At 33.2% G+C, this 16599-nt stretch overlaps 1 protein-coding gene and 1 long non-coding RNA gene across 3 annotated transcripts; one reads left to right on the forward strand and one right to left on the reverse strand.

Annotated features, from left to right (window-relative positions):
- The first annotated feature begins 160 nt into the window (after positions 1–160).
- On the forward strand, positions 161–6000 carry LOC128236415 (uncharacterized). Of its 2 annotated transcripts, XR_008261346.1 has the most exons (3): positions 161–445; positions 4305–4455; positions 5623–6000. XR_008261346.1 is itself a non-coding variant. In XM_052951262.1 (2 exons), the coding sequence occupies exons 1-2, from the start codon at positions 4314–4316 to the stop codon at positions 5883–5885; spliced, it is 405 nt and encodes a 134-aa protein (XP_052807222.1). In that variant the 5' UTR covers positions 4140–4313; the 3' UTR covers positions 5886–6000. The 2 variants fall into 2 exon arrangements, 1 of the variants encoding a protein (XP_052807222.1); XM_052951262.1 differs by lacking the exon at positions 161–445 and having other exon boundaries at positions 4140–4455.
- Positions 6001–7493: 1493 nt separating this feature from the next.
- Positions 7494–10132, reverse strand: LOC128236421 (uncharacterized). Its single transcript, XR_008261350.1, has 3 exons — positions 10033–10132; positions 8444–8561; positions 7494–7680 (listed from the first exon to the last, which is right to left on the reverse strand). It is a non-coding gene; the product is annotated as an uncharacterized LOC128236421 (long non-coding RNA).
- Positions 10133–16599: the final 6467 nt, after the last annotated feature.

Genomic DNA, 16599 nt, shown 5'->3' on the forward strand with positions numbered 1-16599 from the left:
ATAGCGGGGACTTTGACTTTCGGTCCAGCCCAATCGTAACAACTCGGCCATCTCCGGCAAGCTTCGAGATAGACCTCGTAAATAGTAGTAAGGATATACGAAAGTGCGATGCGGCTACCGGCGATTAACACCGTTTTCAATCCGCGTAAAGAAGGCCCATTGTAACAACAAGGAAATGGATTGTGTTAAATTAAATGTGCTTGTTTAAGAGAAAATATTTATTGTAACCTCAAACAATGTTCGTTTTATGAATAATTAGATGTGTCCTTTTACATGAAGCTCTCTGTTTCCTCTAGAAAAATCATGAGCACACAGAAAATGTACTTGACAGTAATTGAAATGATCATACGGTTCATGGCATGCATGAATCATTACATCGGATTAAATGCATGCATGGACTAAATGTCAGCATTTTCTCAACAGCCATACGATTACCCTATGAAATGTAAGTTTTAAGTCATACTTTGCTTGTGTTATTTTTCACACCATGCTTTGCCATTCTAACAACATTTCTATTCTGTAAAATCATTGATTGCATTGTGCAGTTTTGTGGGTTGTGGGTGGGTGTGAGCTTGGCAGCCAGTCAGCTTTACCAGCTGAAAGTCATGCATGCCTTTACTTCAGCATTATTGGGTTTGGGCTGCAAAGTGAATGTTTTTGTCTAAACAGTTATGTGGCCATTGTGGGGTTGGGGTGGGGCGGTGACTATAGCCACCCAGTAAGCTCAATTGGTAGTACCATACAACGGTCATGTGGCTATGCACCAGTCAATTGTAACCACGCCCCCTCCCCCCGGCCTTGGTACTAAGCTTTTCAGCAATGTATACCAGACCTTTTTTTATTTATACTTAAATCTATTTCGAATAATTAGCCTTTAGATCACTCTTCACACAATGACTCTTAAATGTCCAACTCCATAAAATGCAAACAAGAAAAATTTTATCAACACATCCCTTAATTTTATTTTTAATATTAGTCAAGCAATAACAGAGCCATCTGTATGCAATCCAATGTAAATTTAATGATAATTTAGTTTTTACTCCCATTTTTACTTTCATTTCTGTGCCAAGCCCTTTTAGGTGCATTGAGTATTTTGGGAGACTTCACAATCTTTCTGGCATTTAATCCCCATATATATATATATATGGCTTTAAGTTGCCATACAAATTTAAGTCTTCAAGATACTTAAGTCTCAGTCTTAACCATAAACACACAATGAGAGGACTAAAGCATTACCATGTGTCAGAGATATAGATCTTTCTATGCATTTTATTTGTCTAAATATTTAACCGGTCTCTTTAGCAATATCCTTGTGCCTCTTTGAGTACTTGGCTTGACGGTTTGGTTTTTAATACATTGTTTTGAATGTTTTATTTGCACACAACAATGATGATGATGATGACACTATGCTATGCCAAAGCCTCGATACATTTTCTTCAAATAAAAAAGGACATTCTGAATAACTTTTATTACATCATTTGAGAAAATAAACTCATACAAACAACAAAATAAACATGCATCTGTAAAATCACAAGTCATGTTATGTGTTCGTTAAATTCAACTTAATAAAGAAAATAAATATTGGTTGTGGTAAGCAATGCTCATCACTTCTATTAAACATTCCAACAGACTGAAAAACAAAACAACACAAATGGAAAAACTGTTTGCAATTCAGCTAGTATCTTATTTTATACCTAATCAGATTGCTATGCAAGCTGGAAGCTTACAGAAGCACTCTTACTTCTGTTGCCGAAGTAGAAACAAGTACGGACATCCTTTTCCTGAGGTCATGAGAAAGTATCTTGGAGGGGCTTGAACTCACAACCTTGGATTTGAGGCTTATCCTCTAAACCACTTTCACCTAAATACATTTTAAAGAGCCCAGTTTTCAATATGGCATTTGAAAGGATGTGCCCTATTAAAGGCTTTTCTAGAGTCTTAAAAAATTAACTGAACAAAATAGTTCTCCATCATTTGGTCTGCCAATGCCATCTGTTTCTGTTTTTGTAGTTATCTTCCCTCCTTAATATAGGAAAACCACTTTAAGCGTAGATAAATCCTTTATCATATTACCCTTTTAAAATATGTGTCTGGGTGTATCTAATAATCACAGGCCAACAGATGATTTTTATCGGCAACTTCACATCAGTATTGAGTCTTTAAATATTTGAGATGACAAGATGTTTCACTGAACGCTCTGTTTCCATCTTGCACTCATTTCCCCAAGGTAGGCGTTGCAGTTGTGTTAGATGATTTCCATGCATTGCAGGTCAATCCTCATACAATGACACTTTTTGATTTCATTCGGATTCCAGTGCCTAAAATAGAAAACATAAAATACAACAGAAATAATGGGAATTATATTTTCAGATTATTTTAAAAGCCTGTACAACAACAGAAAAGTATTCACAAAATATTAAGTGCAACACCAATTTAAAGCTGCATCCTCAGTTTGACTGTTCTGCCACCTTTTTATGTTTGTCTTTTAACGAGCCAATTGGCAATTATTGTGCAAATGTATGGAAACCAGTGATATTAAACTGCTGACATAATATCAGATCACAGTCTTTCATATTCAAGATTGAAAATTTGGTATAAATGACTTCTTCTTAGTCATATAAGGCCACACATAAAAGAACATATTTCAATTGTTTGGAAAATAATTTGTTGCTATTGCTTTAAGCCATATATATTTGTGTACATTTAATTTTATTACTCCTTTGATATCAATTGAGGGCTTTTGAAGAATGACCAAGAAGAACCGTCAATCTGTGAGAGAGCAGCTTTTAGCTCTGGATTACTGGCAAATTTAAGAAAATGAAATGAAATTGTTATTATGTTTAAATTCCACTTCAATGTTGATATTTTAATGATAATAATCCTTGTTGATTAATTGTCCAAACTTGCAGGTACATTTGGGCTTAAACCAATAGGATACTTGATAGGTAAATTATTGTTCCAATTTCGAAAATAGCACAACCATTACCTCATCCGCCTTTTTTCATTAGAACAAGCCAGGAATTCAGAGTCGGTTGCACCACTGGTACCATACTGCTCTCTGAAAATGACAATGAGATTAAAATTTAAATGTCTGCATTTCATTGGCACAGTAAAATTGTAAGCATTTTTCAATGTTTCTGCATCACCACCACCGGTGGATATCATAGAATTTAACGATGAAGTTGAAACTGGGACCAATAATAGTAATCTTACTCCCAGCGTGAAAGAAATGTGTGATGGTTTATGCGTTCAAACTCATTTTGCTAAACCACTTGAATGAAGATCTAATTTATTTAGAGAGCTATATTAGTGAACAGGCATCAATTGTGCCATTACATTGAGGTGTTCGATACCAACACTCACGGACATATAAACCATACATCCTTGGTTAAAAGAATGTAAATTTTAATTATAAAAAAATCAAGTTAATGAAATGAAATGTATATCTTAGAATCTGTCAAATGGAAGAAGACTTTACCACACCCACTAAGAATTAATGACATTTCCATTTAGTTTCTCATTAGGGCTCTTTTAAAACAATTTTTATATTTTAATAAAATACAATAAGTATAAAAATAACACTTACACACAAATAAGTGGTACAAATAAGTGGTAAAAGTTACGGTCCTCATTCTGTTTTTGGTCGAACATATCTCTTGGTTGTTTGAACATCTTCTTGGTCGGCCATGATGGACTATTTTCTTACGACCCGTATTATATCCGAGGCCATATCTTGATACTAGCCGAGGAGTTCCGATTGCATGCTCGAGTGGTGATGTTTCACTCTTCTATGGAAAAATAATCTGGCCAGGTTTGTATTTGGGTTTTAACCGTTTATTCATTTCAAAATATAAATTTGTTTAGGACAGACATGAATACCACTGTGGTATTCTGTCTTATTTCACTAAAACGGCTTGTACAATACATAAAATTAAAGTAATGATCATTTCAGATTATCAATGTTTATTAAAACAAAATAATTTATTTTAACAGCAAATACATCGATGTTGTTTTAAGTTTACAATTATAACTTCTATTAATATAAATGTGAAATACCAGTAAATAACATCCTTGCCATTTTTATAATATACAATACAGATTTTTGGATTGGTATGAAGTATGGATTAGGTACACGTTTTTCAAACTGAACTGATCTACAATCTAAACAATTAATCTTTTCATCAAACACAAAGCTTGTAAAATTATATTTCAATAAATATCTTTAAATTTTTATCAAACTTTTTGACCAGATAAAAGTATCCACTGATGATCCTGTATAAACGAAATACTGTACTTTGTTACAGCTGAAGAACATGATACTGACAACACTTCAAAAACCAAATGCAGAATGTCAGATAAGGCTCATAAATATTTCATCTGTTGCATTAGGAATGGGGGCAGACTTGAAAAACGTTAAAAGGATAATAGATGCAGGACCACCAACTAGTTTAGAAAGTAAGTTTAATGTACATTTAAATAAAAGACATATATATACCTTCCCACATGTTTTCCCCGTGAATTGTAGATGTAGAAATACGTTTTAGCTAGTTTACTTTATTTTTCGTGTTAAAGCAGCACTCTCACAGATATATTGTTTCGACAATTTTTTTTATTTTTTGTCTTTGAATAAGCCAATGTTTGCATAAATGTTTGTAAACAAGTGAAATGAGATAGCTAACAAAAGATCAGATCACAATTTCCATATTTACTTTCAAAATATATTTAACGCTTTAAAGCTGCACTCTCACAGATTGAACGTTTTCACATATTTTTTTGTCTTGGAACGAGCCAATATTTGCAAAACTTCATGGAAACCAGTTATATAAGACTGCTGACAAAAATAAGATCTCAGATTTTATATTTAAGTTTAAAAATTGATGTTTAATGCATAATTCTTAAACTGTTTCTAACGGTTTAGGACATAAAACATTAATTTTCGAACGGAAATATAAAAATCTGCGATCTGATCTTTTGTCAGCAATCTTTAATCATTGGTTTGCAGATATCTAAGACAAAAAATAAAAAAAGTTGTAAAAACGGTATATCTGTTAGTGTGCAGCTTTAAAAAAATGAGTTTTGGGCATAAAAAACAACAGTACATATGAAAACCTGTAATCAGATATTTTGTCAGCAGTCTTATAACAATGGTTTCTAGACATTAATGCAAAAACTGGCTGATTCTAAAACCAAAAAAAGATTTTAAAATGGTATTATCGGGTAAATATCTGTGTGTGCCGCTTTAAGTAAATTTACAAAATACTCTTCATACTTCTGGTACACTCACAGCCATATATCAATTTGTTATCTTTATTACTAATTATGCCATTTTAATTTTCGTTAAAAACTACAATCAATATATAATAGAGTCCTTGCGTAGTTAGTTATTTTCTATGTCACAAACAGAAAAGCAACATCACAACAACTCTGTAGCAAACATCTTCATTTGTTGCCTTTTATAAAAAACAGATAATGTGTTTGGTTTGATTATAATATATGTGGCACTTGTGATTCTAGAACCATTCTGAACACCACATTGAACAACATAATCAGAGTTCATTGAATACATAATACTTTAATATAGTGCTTTTAATATGTGCATCTTAAATGTTCTCTTGTTTTCAGCATATATTCAAGAGATTGGTTGTGCTGGACGAACAGGGTCTGTGGCAGAAGCAGTTCTCTACTTCAATAATTCTGACATATCAGGTCAATGTATGAAAAAGGATATGCAAGATTACTGTAGAAACAATGAAAAGTGTCGCAGGGATATCATCAATGAACATTTTGGCTTCCAAACCAAGGAAAAACCAACAATCTGCTGCAATTTTTGTGACTCTCAACTGTGTATTGAATGGGATTTTTCTAATTTAGCAATAAATAAGTGAAAAATCTCAATTAGGTTCTTCAGCAAAGGAACAGATTTTGATGCACAAATAAAAGTTTAACAAAGTGTTCTTGTTAAAGATTTTTTTTTAAATTACTGAAACATCACTTTCTAAGTGTTCATTGTGTCATGCATAATAAAATGTTAATGCTCATGTACAGTACACAATACATCATCATATTTATTACATATTATGTTTAACTGTACTAAAATTATGATGTGTTGCTCAATTAGAGTTAGTTACTGTATCAATTATTGTTCAAAGTTCGTAGTATAGCAGCATTTTGTGATGCAGAATCCATTTCAATATATCAGCCATATCCAATTTCTTAATAGGATTTTTTGGTACTTTTTTCAGAGATTCAGACTGACGACCACACATTTCCATGAATGGTTTTATCCATCTCAGGTCTCTTTTGTTTTTCATCCTGACAAATGAAGATAGTTTTTTTTGTTTGTGAGCACGCTGTACAACCCCAGTTTTTTTGTCAAAGTTGTTTGATATTTCCTCCATTCCAAAGAAAGCACTACTTCTTTTTACCAATGACTTATCAGTGACATTTGAACCCATTGACCGTAAATGTCCTTTGGTCAATCTTACAATATGTTCCATTTGAAGATCTGCAGGAATGATAGTTCTGCCAGTGTTAACAAATAGTCCAAAAATGCTTTCATTTGCTGTTTTTTTCACTCAAGAGGGCAAATTGCTGACATAACAGTCTAAAAAATCTCAAGAGCATATTTTGACTTATTTTTATGGCCTTTCAACACCAGCATGATATACTTCATGTGACAGAGCAAACAAATCCGACTTGGTGATTTCACAATGTCACATAGTTCGAGAAAAATGAGTCCAAGTTCCAATACAACTTTTCCATATGACAATATAGCGTCAGTTCCATTAACATCCACATCTTCACTTGATATGTGCTGCCTGCTTTCAGATACTATTTTTAAAACAAGTGGTTGTACAAAAGTTGTCATCCAATGCTATATTTCATTGTTTGTCATATTTTTGTGGTCTGGGAGATTTTCTGGGGCTGTGTTCAAATCAAAATACTGACATGCTGCTTTGACAATGTACGCCCTTATGAATGAAACTGCTAGGTCTCGACAGCTATCATAATGATTTTTAACGTCTTTACCTTCAGCATGTTTTCGCAAGTCTTACTTTCTGTGAGTAAAGTGTGAATGGCTCTGTACAGTCCGCTTTGTAAAGTATGTCATAGAATGTTGCTAAAATAGTCATTTGAAGATGGAAACAGCTCAAATGTTGTTGGAGATAGGTTTTCAAACCTCTCAGAAGCAGTCAGGGCTGCTGCTCTTAGTCTTTTTGCATCAGAAAACCTTTCTCTAGTGAGCTGGTCACCGCCTATGTGAATTTGAGGAACTTGGAGTCCAGAACCTTGATATAAGGTCTCGCCTAAATCTTGGTACGTATCCAAAATATCTACAACATCAGCATATTTCTGTTCATTTTTATGTTGTATTTGAAGGGGTATGACTGTGTTTTTCAGTTTCATTTTCAAAGGTTCTAAACAATCATTGAATGAAACATTTTGAACAATGGCAGCAGATCCAAACCAATGTTCCATATGACCCGTTTTACCTGTACTTTTCCTCTCGTTCGTGACTCCAATATTGAAGTTAATATTGTCTCCAACTATTCGAAATTTCTTGCCCTCTTGTATGGAATTTATCAGCTCAGTGTTAAAGCTGCCTTATATGGCTGACATAGTCTCCAACATGCCAGAATGGCTAAGTGATATACCCAGAGGCTGTAGCCGGTCATACACCTGTTGAATAGAGAAAACACATAAAATAGATAGTGTGTGTGTGTTGAGGATAACACCATATTATATCTCCTTATAATGAAGGTCAGTCTTTTTGGTTCAGAACAAGTACTAATTTAAGTTCACTGCAAAGACGTACAAGTCTATATTTAGTATTTATATGTACAGGTAATACTTATTTTTTACATTTCTTAGGAGCACCAACTGTCATCCGAAAATATGCACCACCTAATTTTAGGACAACAAGTTTGGTGATAGGTGGCTGTATGTTAAATTAAATGCTACAAGTGGACACTGCAAAGACATTTTCAATGGTCCTTTCTCTTGAAGGACTGATGCTTAAAAGCTGGTTATGAAACCTGACCAAGCTATTCTGCCAATTCCCCCTGTATGTTGCATATAACACTATAATATATTCATATTATATTTAACCAGGTGTATAAAAAGTGAATCAAGATTATGCTTTTTAACAAATACTCAACTAATATGCTATCGACAAATAGTCTTTTAAAAATAATAATATTTTTTACATAATGTTTTTATTTCAACCATTAAATTGATGCAACACAATTAAATATTCAAGCTACAGTCTAATTGAACTGAACGTGATATATAGTGAAAACTTTTTGTAAATTAAATTAAATAATTAATGACTCCTGGCTGCTTTAATCTCAAAATAATATTCAATTATAAACATATACATGACATAAAGATACATATTGAAGAATTTGAATATAAAAAGCCCTGCATGGTCTGTCACATTTACCCCAAATAGGTTGTTTCTTTGACGATGATATCCTGTGGCCGAGCTTCATTAACTGTTCAAAGTGAAGAGTAGAACCAGCAGTTGAACAGGAAAACATCAGCTATAACTTGGAACGTAACTGTAGAACATGAGAAAACATCAGCTATAACTTGGAACGTAACTGTAGAACATGAGAAAACATCAGCTATAACTTGGAACGTAACTGTAGAACATGAGAAAACATCAGCTATAACTTGGAACGTAACTGTAGAACATGAGAAAACATCAGCTATAACTTGGAACGTAACTGTAGAACATGAGAAAACATCAGCTATAACTTGGAACGTAACTGTAGAACATGAGAAAACATCAGCTATAACTAGAACGTAACTGTAGAACATGAGAAAACATCAGCTATAACTTGGAACGTAACTGTAGAACATGAAAAAAACAAGGGTTTCAACTATAACAAAAGCAATTGGATGCTGAACTTCACACATGTAACAATAAAAAAACTATATTTAAAGTAACATGTTAGAAAACTTGAAAAATGTCTTATGGTATTACGGTATATACATTTATGTGTGGTGTGCATATACTGTATCAATTTTAATTTGTATGACAGTTGTTAAGTTCTCATTTAGTGTCATAAATTGTTTTCTTATCAATGGTTAAAACTGGAAAATATATACCTCATAGTAATGAAATAGTAGTGTTCATACATGTATGCATGTATGTATATAGGCATGTATGTATAGCACTATTACGCATTTAGAATTTAGAAAAACATTGTTTTCAAATTGTTTTTGATTTAAAACACTCCTTCTGGTTGCACATTCTCTGGCCTCCATTTCTACGTCATATAGCACAAGGCACTTCAATTCCTCTGCTAGAGACGAGCTCATTAATCCTCTTGCAATTTGTTGAGGACTCCCACTACCTGTTGCAAAATAAGTATTAAACCACCATTACAGTTACATTATTAGCTGATTTCCGTACATGCCTGGAGTCATGCAAGATTTCATTCGTAATAATTTTAAATGCCTAAAACTTGTTCTCTGCCATTATATTTTCAATAAAACTAAGGCCTAAAAAATATATTAGTTTGTGTTACCCTACTTTCTTATGAAAAAGGCACTGCCCTACTCTGTTTATGTTCAGTTGGTAAATATATATATATATATATATATATGTGTGTGTGTGTGTTTTTATGTAGTTTAAAACTGTTGCCTTATACAGAAGATTACTTTAATACCATTCTCCTATTATGAAAATAACCTAAAAATTAATGTTTGGTTAGGGTAACATCCTTTTCAAAAATAGGTAGGGTATTTTTTATTAGACTTTATATAAGCATGTCATTTTCATCATTGGATAATGGTGCTTAAGTAATAAAAACATACAGTCTGTTCAGATCTATATGATATTGTCAGTAATGATGAAACAGAAGAAAGTTCAATATATTTTATTAGCCCAATCTTTAAAAAGGTTAAAAAAAAGTCAATCTGATCTTGATTTTACCAGCCTGGAATGAATTAAAGCTGAAGCTCTGCTCAACTCCATAAAACAAGTGAATAAAGAATAATTATGGTTTCTTTTTTTTAACTTACAAAGCAACTTCACCAAATGAGCCTTTTCACCGTCCTTGAGCTCAGCATAATGAAGAAGTCGTCTTAAAGCAGCCTTTTGAATAGACTCTGCACCCTTGCCAGCTTTTTTCTGGAGTAAGACAAAAATCAAGTTGGATTGTTTTTGAAAACTTGATTTCTCGTAACAAGCAGAATACCTGACACCAATCAGTCATTACCTTGGGCAAAAAACATGAAAGATAAATGGATTGAATCAAAATCAAAAAAGAATTTTTCATTTATGTAAACAATTGTTTTACAAATGGCACATACATGTAATAGTGACAATTGAAGAATATTAATTGCATTTGCCATATTATCTTGCTTTGATCAAGGGCTCTTATTCATGGCCATCTGAATTAAGATACCCACACAAACATTCAATTTAAAGCCCACATCATAACATCATGTGTACATGTATAACATCTAAAAAAAAAAAAATGCTGCTTAGCATGAATTACTATGTATATATTCAGATATATCAGAAAGTTTATATATTACAATATGAATTTACAAAGTATTTTCTATTTAAAAACGAAATATTTATACACCTTACAATAATATTTACCTTAAGTTATTTTTTTGGCTCCAAAAATATCCATTCACCTTCCTCATGATCACTTGAACTGAAACTGAAGATACACAGAGAATGAGTGCTGGTATATGAATAACCTGATACCTGACACTCTACAAATTGTGGAGTCAACATTAACATTTTTCACATACATTGACTAAATGTTATCATTTTGGACCATTAAGCTAACTTTCTGATATAAAGAAAATCTGCTTTTGAAAACATGTTCTAAGTTCAGTGAAAGGTGTTGTTAAGCTTTGACAAGTTGGTGGTGTTTTTGAGCTTATTTATGTTTGGGCAAGGTGCATTCTGCAAATGGTACCAGAAAGGTTGTTAGTCATTACAGGTTTTTTGAGCATGTTGCCCAGACAAAATGTTACCCTGGTTAGACCTTCCATGGTTTTTTAACGTGCACTGGTGTATAGCAATGTCACACGCGACCCCAATTTAACATCCCTCACTGAAGACAATTAGTTTTTTAGTGGTGCGGCGGTGAACCAAACCTACTTTCCCTTGATTTACAGTTACCACAAGAACACATATCTGCCACTAGACCATTGATCTGTCAAGCTTTAAAAAGTAAACTTTTTATACTGTCTAATTCTTGTTCAAGAGAAAAGCATTAGGGGTATTGTGAGGTTTAGCGTTAACTGATCTAATCTCCCAATAACATAGTTGACCATTCCATTCATGCTGTCCCTTATTTTAGTGATAAACATAGACCATTGTCTTAGTTTTTAGCATATAGAGGACTTATTTGCTTGATACATCAGTTCACTTATTGCATAACCCATTCACTGGTGTCCATTACATACCTGTATATGGTTTGGACAATGTTTCAAAATTTCATTACCAACTATTAACATTCTCAACAATTTACCTGGTAGATATAGGGAGCACTATGTCAGTCTGAGTTCCTTGGTCCACTGATTTCACTATTTCTCCTGAAGAGGAAGGGATCTGTTCAGTGATGTCCAGTCTCTTAAATGCATTTTCGCAGGAACGGCCTGTTAAAAAATAAACACGTTTACAAATATGTTTTTAAAAAATTAGTTAACATGTTCAGCGTAAGAAACTATTGTGCTATCTATCAATTTAATACTAGAAATCCACATCCATTTTATGTACGTTGTTTACATGCATATAAACAGGCGCTTCAGAGTATTTGATGTTTTTGTTTTGTTTTGGCAACTCTACGTTAATATACATTTATTGTTACTGAATTATGTGATGATGAAATTGTAAAAACATAGTTATTAATTTTGTGTCCATGATCTTTTTATTCCAATGTCAGTTCAACTTATTTTGAAGACATAAAATCCAGGTAATGTTTATGGGCAAGAACTCGCTGCCCGGTTTACTCAGAAGGTAGGAGCGCCGTGTGAGTATACCGGCAGTCCTGGGTTTAGCCCCATACCGAGCGCACCTTTACCTCTAATTTTACTTTAGTATTGTAATACTAAAAAAGCCTAGGTGTCATGAGTGTACTGTAGGCGTTGTTGTGCAAAATATTAACATTGGCCAGAATTCAAACAGTTCTGATGTTCAAATGAAACTTGGTACACATGTTACCAGAAACAGTATGCTCATGTGTGGCAAGACCATACGAGAATTTTTAAGACTAATGAATAATCAAAACAATTACTTTACTGAGATTGTTTAGCATTAAAGATACAGGTCTCCAGATTAAAGATGGATATTCATCAAGGTCAACTCCAGCCTACCCCTACTGGTTCTAGGTGGCAAAGGATCTCATCATGCCTTAATGAAGCATCATACATAGATGTAAAATACCATTCAATGATACAGTTGAACTTACTCATTTTAATGAGAATTCGCATATAATTAACACCATGAGCTAATTTGTTTTCCGTGCAAACTTTAATGACAAATTGATCGTTTCTGTAGAATATGTCTGATTCTATCATTTCAAATTATTTCCAAAACAAACAAAAATGGTTGTACAGAATTATTTTTCATAATAAATATCAAATAGAATAAGCATAAAGCATTACCTTGTACCTTGTAAAACATAACTTAAATACATTTAACAATATTTAGTAATATAAATATGATTGTTGAATAATAATAATAATAATAATAATAATAATAATAATAATAATAAGCAATGAATACTAATCACTTAAAATATATATATATACAAAAAAAAGTACATGTATGAATATCAATAATAGCGGTATAAAAGCAACAGTCAACCACCAGAAGAGGTCAAACAAATACTAGCAATGGGAATCCAACCAACAATATTAGCTGTCCAGCCATTACTTGCGGTCAAATCAGGCACAACTAGAGATCCATCCATTAATTGCAGTCCAACCAACACTTGTGGTCCATCCATTAATAGTTGTTCAACCAACACTATGGTCTAACCAATATAGCAGTCCAATAAGCAATAGCTGCAGAACATACAGTAGTGTATCAACCAGCACTTGCGGTCAAATCGGGCACAACTGGAGGTCAATCCATTAATCGCAGCCCTACCAACACTTTGGGTCAAACCAACACTTATGGTCCATCCATTAATAGTTGTTAAATCAACACTTGTCGTACAATCAATTATAGCAGTCCAATAAACAATAGCTGTCCTACCAACCGTATAGTGGTTCAAACAGCACAAGTAGCTGAACATCCCACTTTCTGTCCAAAAAGCGGTCCAACCAACACCGGTGGTCATACCAACACTTACAGTCCAACCATAAATAGTTGTTTAACCTACATTTATTATCCAACCAATATAGGGGTCCAATATGCAATAGCTGCAGAACAAACCGTAGCATGTCAACCAGCACTTTTTAAGCATTCATCACTGTTCACTTGCAGTCCATCTAGCAGCCCAACCCATTCTAGTTGTGTTCTTGATGGTAAGCAATGTTCTTAAAACATAACATCAGCATAATTATATGTAAAGAAAGGAATGGTACATTACAAGCATAAGCTAGTACCCTTTTTTATAAAAAAAAGTTAGTTGCTCTAAGTCTGATTAGTGTAGTGGCTCTTAGACAACCTGGACCCAGATTTAATTCCAGGCCTTGGTGTATGTTACTAATCCGGTGGCCATCATAATATTTAAAAAATAACTGACAAATCATTTAGAAAACTACACAGGTGACAGCATTACATAATGACTCTTTCTAAGTAACATGTCTATTTAAGTACATGTATTATAGAAACACAGCACTATAAATAGCATAGTTAATATTAATTCTTTATGTTTATTTATAAAACTATTTACCAGTCTATATATTTTCCAGAGACCAATAACAAATCCTTTTTTTTTTCATAAACAGTACTCCAGTAAGAGTCGTAACAGCATTCATTTCTGAACGATCTACCCCACCCACCAGAACCTCTTGTCTAGGTTACTCAAGTCTGTCAAATCTCATGACATTCATATTACATATACATGCCTGGCATTGCCATATTTCTGGTGACTATTCCAGGAATTTGTTCAGAAAGGTTGAAAATTCAGGTGGATTTTGGAAGTATTCAGGGGGATTTTTTTTTTCAGGTCTAAGCTGGCGGAATATCAAAATAAATTTAGACGCAAGTACGAAAAAACGTATTCACATATATTTATTGCTATGGAAACCTTTACCTTTTTGAACATACAGAAGTATCTTTTAAAAGATCATATTCTTATGATACACTGTAATGTTATGCTGTAATGCACTTGCAGAACAAAGCATATCATAGGAAAAATATGTTTTGAGACAATTTAAATGGCAATTAAAGAATTCTGCTTACCATCAGCAATGATGACTTAGGCCAGAGATTTTTATCTTTAGATTTACGGGAGATTTTTCAAAAAGTTGGGTAAGGAGGAGGAAATAAAAATAAAATGCATAAAATGTCCCAAAGGAGAAATAAATAAAAATAAAACGGATTTTTCTCCGATTTTTTTAATTTTTTAAAACTTCTTATATCATGAAGACAAAACACACCTTACTTGTGTCAGCTATTTCATAGACTGAAAAAAGCGTGATAGATCACCATAAAGTTTCAAAAGCATAATTAAAAGGTCCTTTTAATGACTGAACCTCAACACTGTGAGTTCAAGCGCTCGTTGAAATTAATTGTATATATTTGTTCGAATGCATCTATGCATATGAGGTGCATATATTATCAACCCATGGATTTTATGAAACATGTCAGTGTAATAAAGAAGTTTAAATGGCCAATTCTAACCTTTTGCCCACAATATAAGCATATATCCTTTCCATTGTGAAGTAATCAAACATTGAACACAGTTTCAGACACCGTATAATAAGGAGGTCAAATGTGTTTTTCTGTCTTTAACGAAATAGCACCGTGACAATTTACCGTGATGTGGTTTTTATATAGAAAATATAACCAAAAAAAGTAGAAGCCCTGATGAAAATTCCTCTTCACTTCAAAGTTTGACAGGGCTTACGGATACACAGACAGTCAAAATCTACATTTATGTACTTCACCAAAGAAAATTCGGAAGCATTCAGATAAATTTTACAAGTGTTACAGTATATGTTTCAAAAAACCAGGTCTAAGAACTGATTTTAGAATCAGTCCTGAAAAATATCCTTCTAATTCCAGCTATGCCCGTTGGGAATAAGAAACGGATAAGTTTGACTTCTTGCACTGACTGCCAGATATCTTGTTCAGATTTTTTCTGTTTTATCGGAAACACACATGCTATTATTACATCATTTTCAGTATTCTATAACGATTTAAATTGGAAATCATTATTAAACTAATTAACAACTACGAATATCACGATACCTTGTGTTTTTCTCTTCAAATATGTGATCGTGAAGCAGCGTGTTCAATGCTCCCCAGAGTCAAATTCAGAAAAAATATCCATTTTGACTATGATGAACACGATATCATTTTGCAGTTTGTGTTTGTCAGAAGCTATACATTTTTGCGCTGTAATCCAATTCATCCTTGTTAATATACGACGTGCGCCAACGACTTTTAATAGACAATACAACCCACGAATTTCTGTCTCCTTATTTTGACCGGAAGTTTCGCAATCATTCCACGAAACGCGAACAACATACTGAATCTACAAAAAAAAATCACAATAAACACGCTTTAAGTTCACCACGGTTTGATTAAAACAATGAAACATAAACATCGGAACGTTTTTTGTAGTAAAACATTCCTATATAGCTGCAGAAATTGCGAGAAATAAGGGGTAGACAAAGTACTTTCACTTTTGACAGGACGTTGTTATGGTAACGGGTACCTGTACTGTTTCCCCGCGTATTTCCGACTGGTTTACGTGGTTTGTGCAGTAAAAAGACCGATAATGAATGACAATTGGTACACCAGTTGGTTCTGAGATATGGGTTATAGAACACTAATTTTATTTTGTTCTTAATATTGGAGCAACGTTCGTCGGAAAAAATAAAAATAAAACTACGAAAATGAATTTTATTTTTATTTGGGTTTTGCAATATTTAGGTACGGCGCTCCCGTAAATCTAAAGATATAAAAACTCTGGCCTTATAGATAAAAGGAGGTTTCATATAGAAAAGATCTCTCATACAAGCCAATGGCTTTCTCCTCAGTTCTATATCATATGTGTATGTTGTAAATGTTTATTCGTTATAAAAAAAAATACTGTTCAAACCAGATAAAAAGAGAATGGAATAAATATTATAAATATTATTAATACTTCCATTTCCAAAATGGTACTGTAATATTTGTTTGCCTTTGATCATTATTACAAATGAATTAATCAGTTTCCTTTTGGCATTCCTCAGATATTTTTTTAAATATACATTGTAACTCATGAAGACATTTTCCCCCCTTGTAGTGGAGTTATTTACATTCAGTTTCACTCACATACTGTGCTTTCACTTTTCACTTTTTCATCATTGCCAGATATAAAATAAAGTTCCTGGGGATTTTTATCACCTACAGGGAGGATCTAAATTCCGGGGGATTTTCCCCTTGTCATGTACATATGACAT

This window comes from Mya arenaria, chromosome 6 (assembly GCF_026914265.1).
Source record: "Mya arenaria isolate MELC-2E11 chromosome 6, ASM2691426v1".
Taxonomy (NCBI): Eukaryota; Metazoa; Mollusca; class Bivalvia; order Myida; family Myidae; genus Mya; species Mya arenaria.

Bases quoted from the DNA above. Each gene is read 5' to 3' on its own strand.
- LOC128236415 (XM_052951262.1), top strand. From the start codon at position 4,314: ATGATACTGACAACACTTCAAAAACCAAATGCAGAATGTCAGATAAGG. The intron at 4,456-5,622 runs GTAAGTTTAATG...TCTTGTTTTCAG, and splicing joins ACCACCAACTAGTTTAGAAA to CATATATTCAAGAGATTGGT.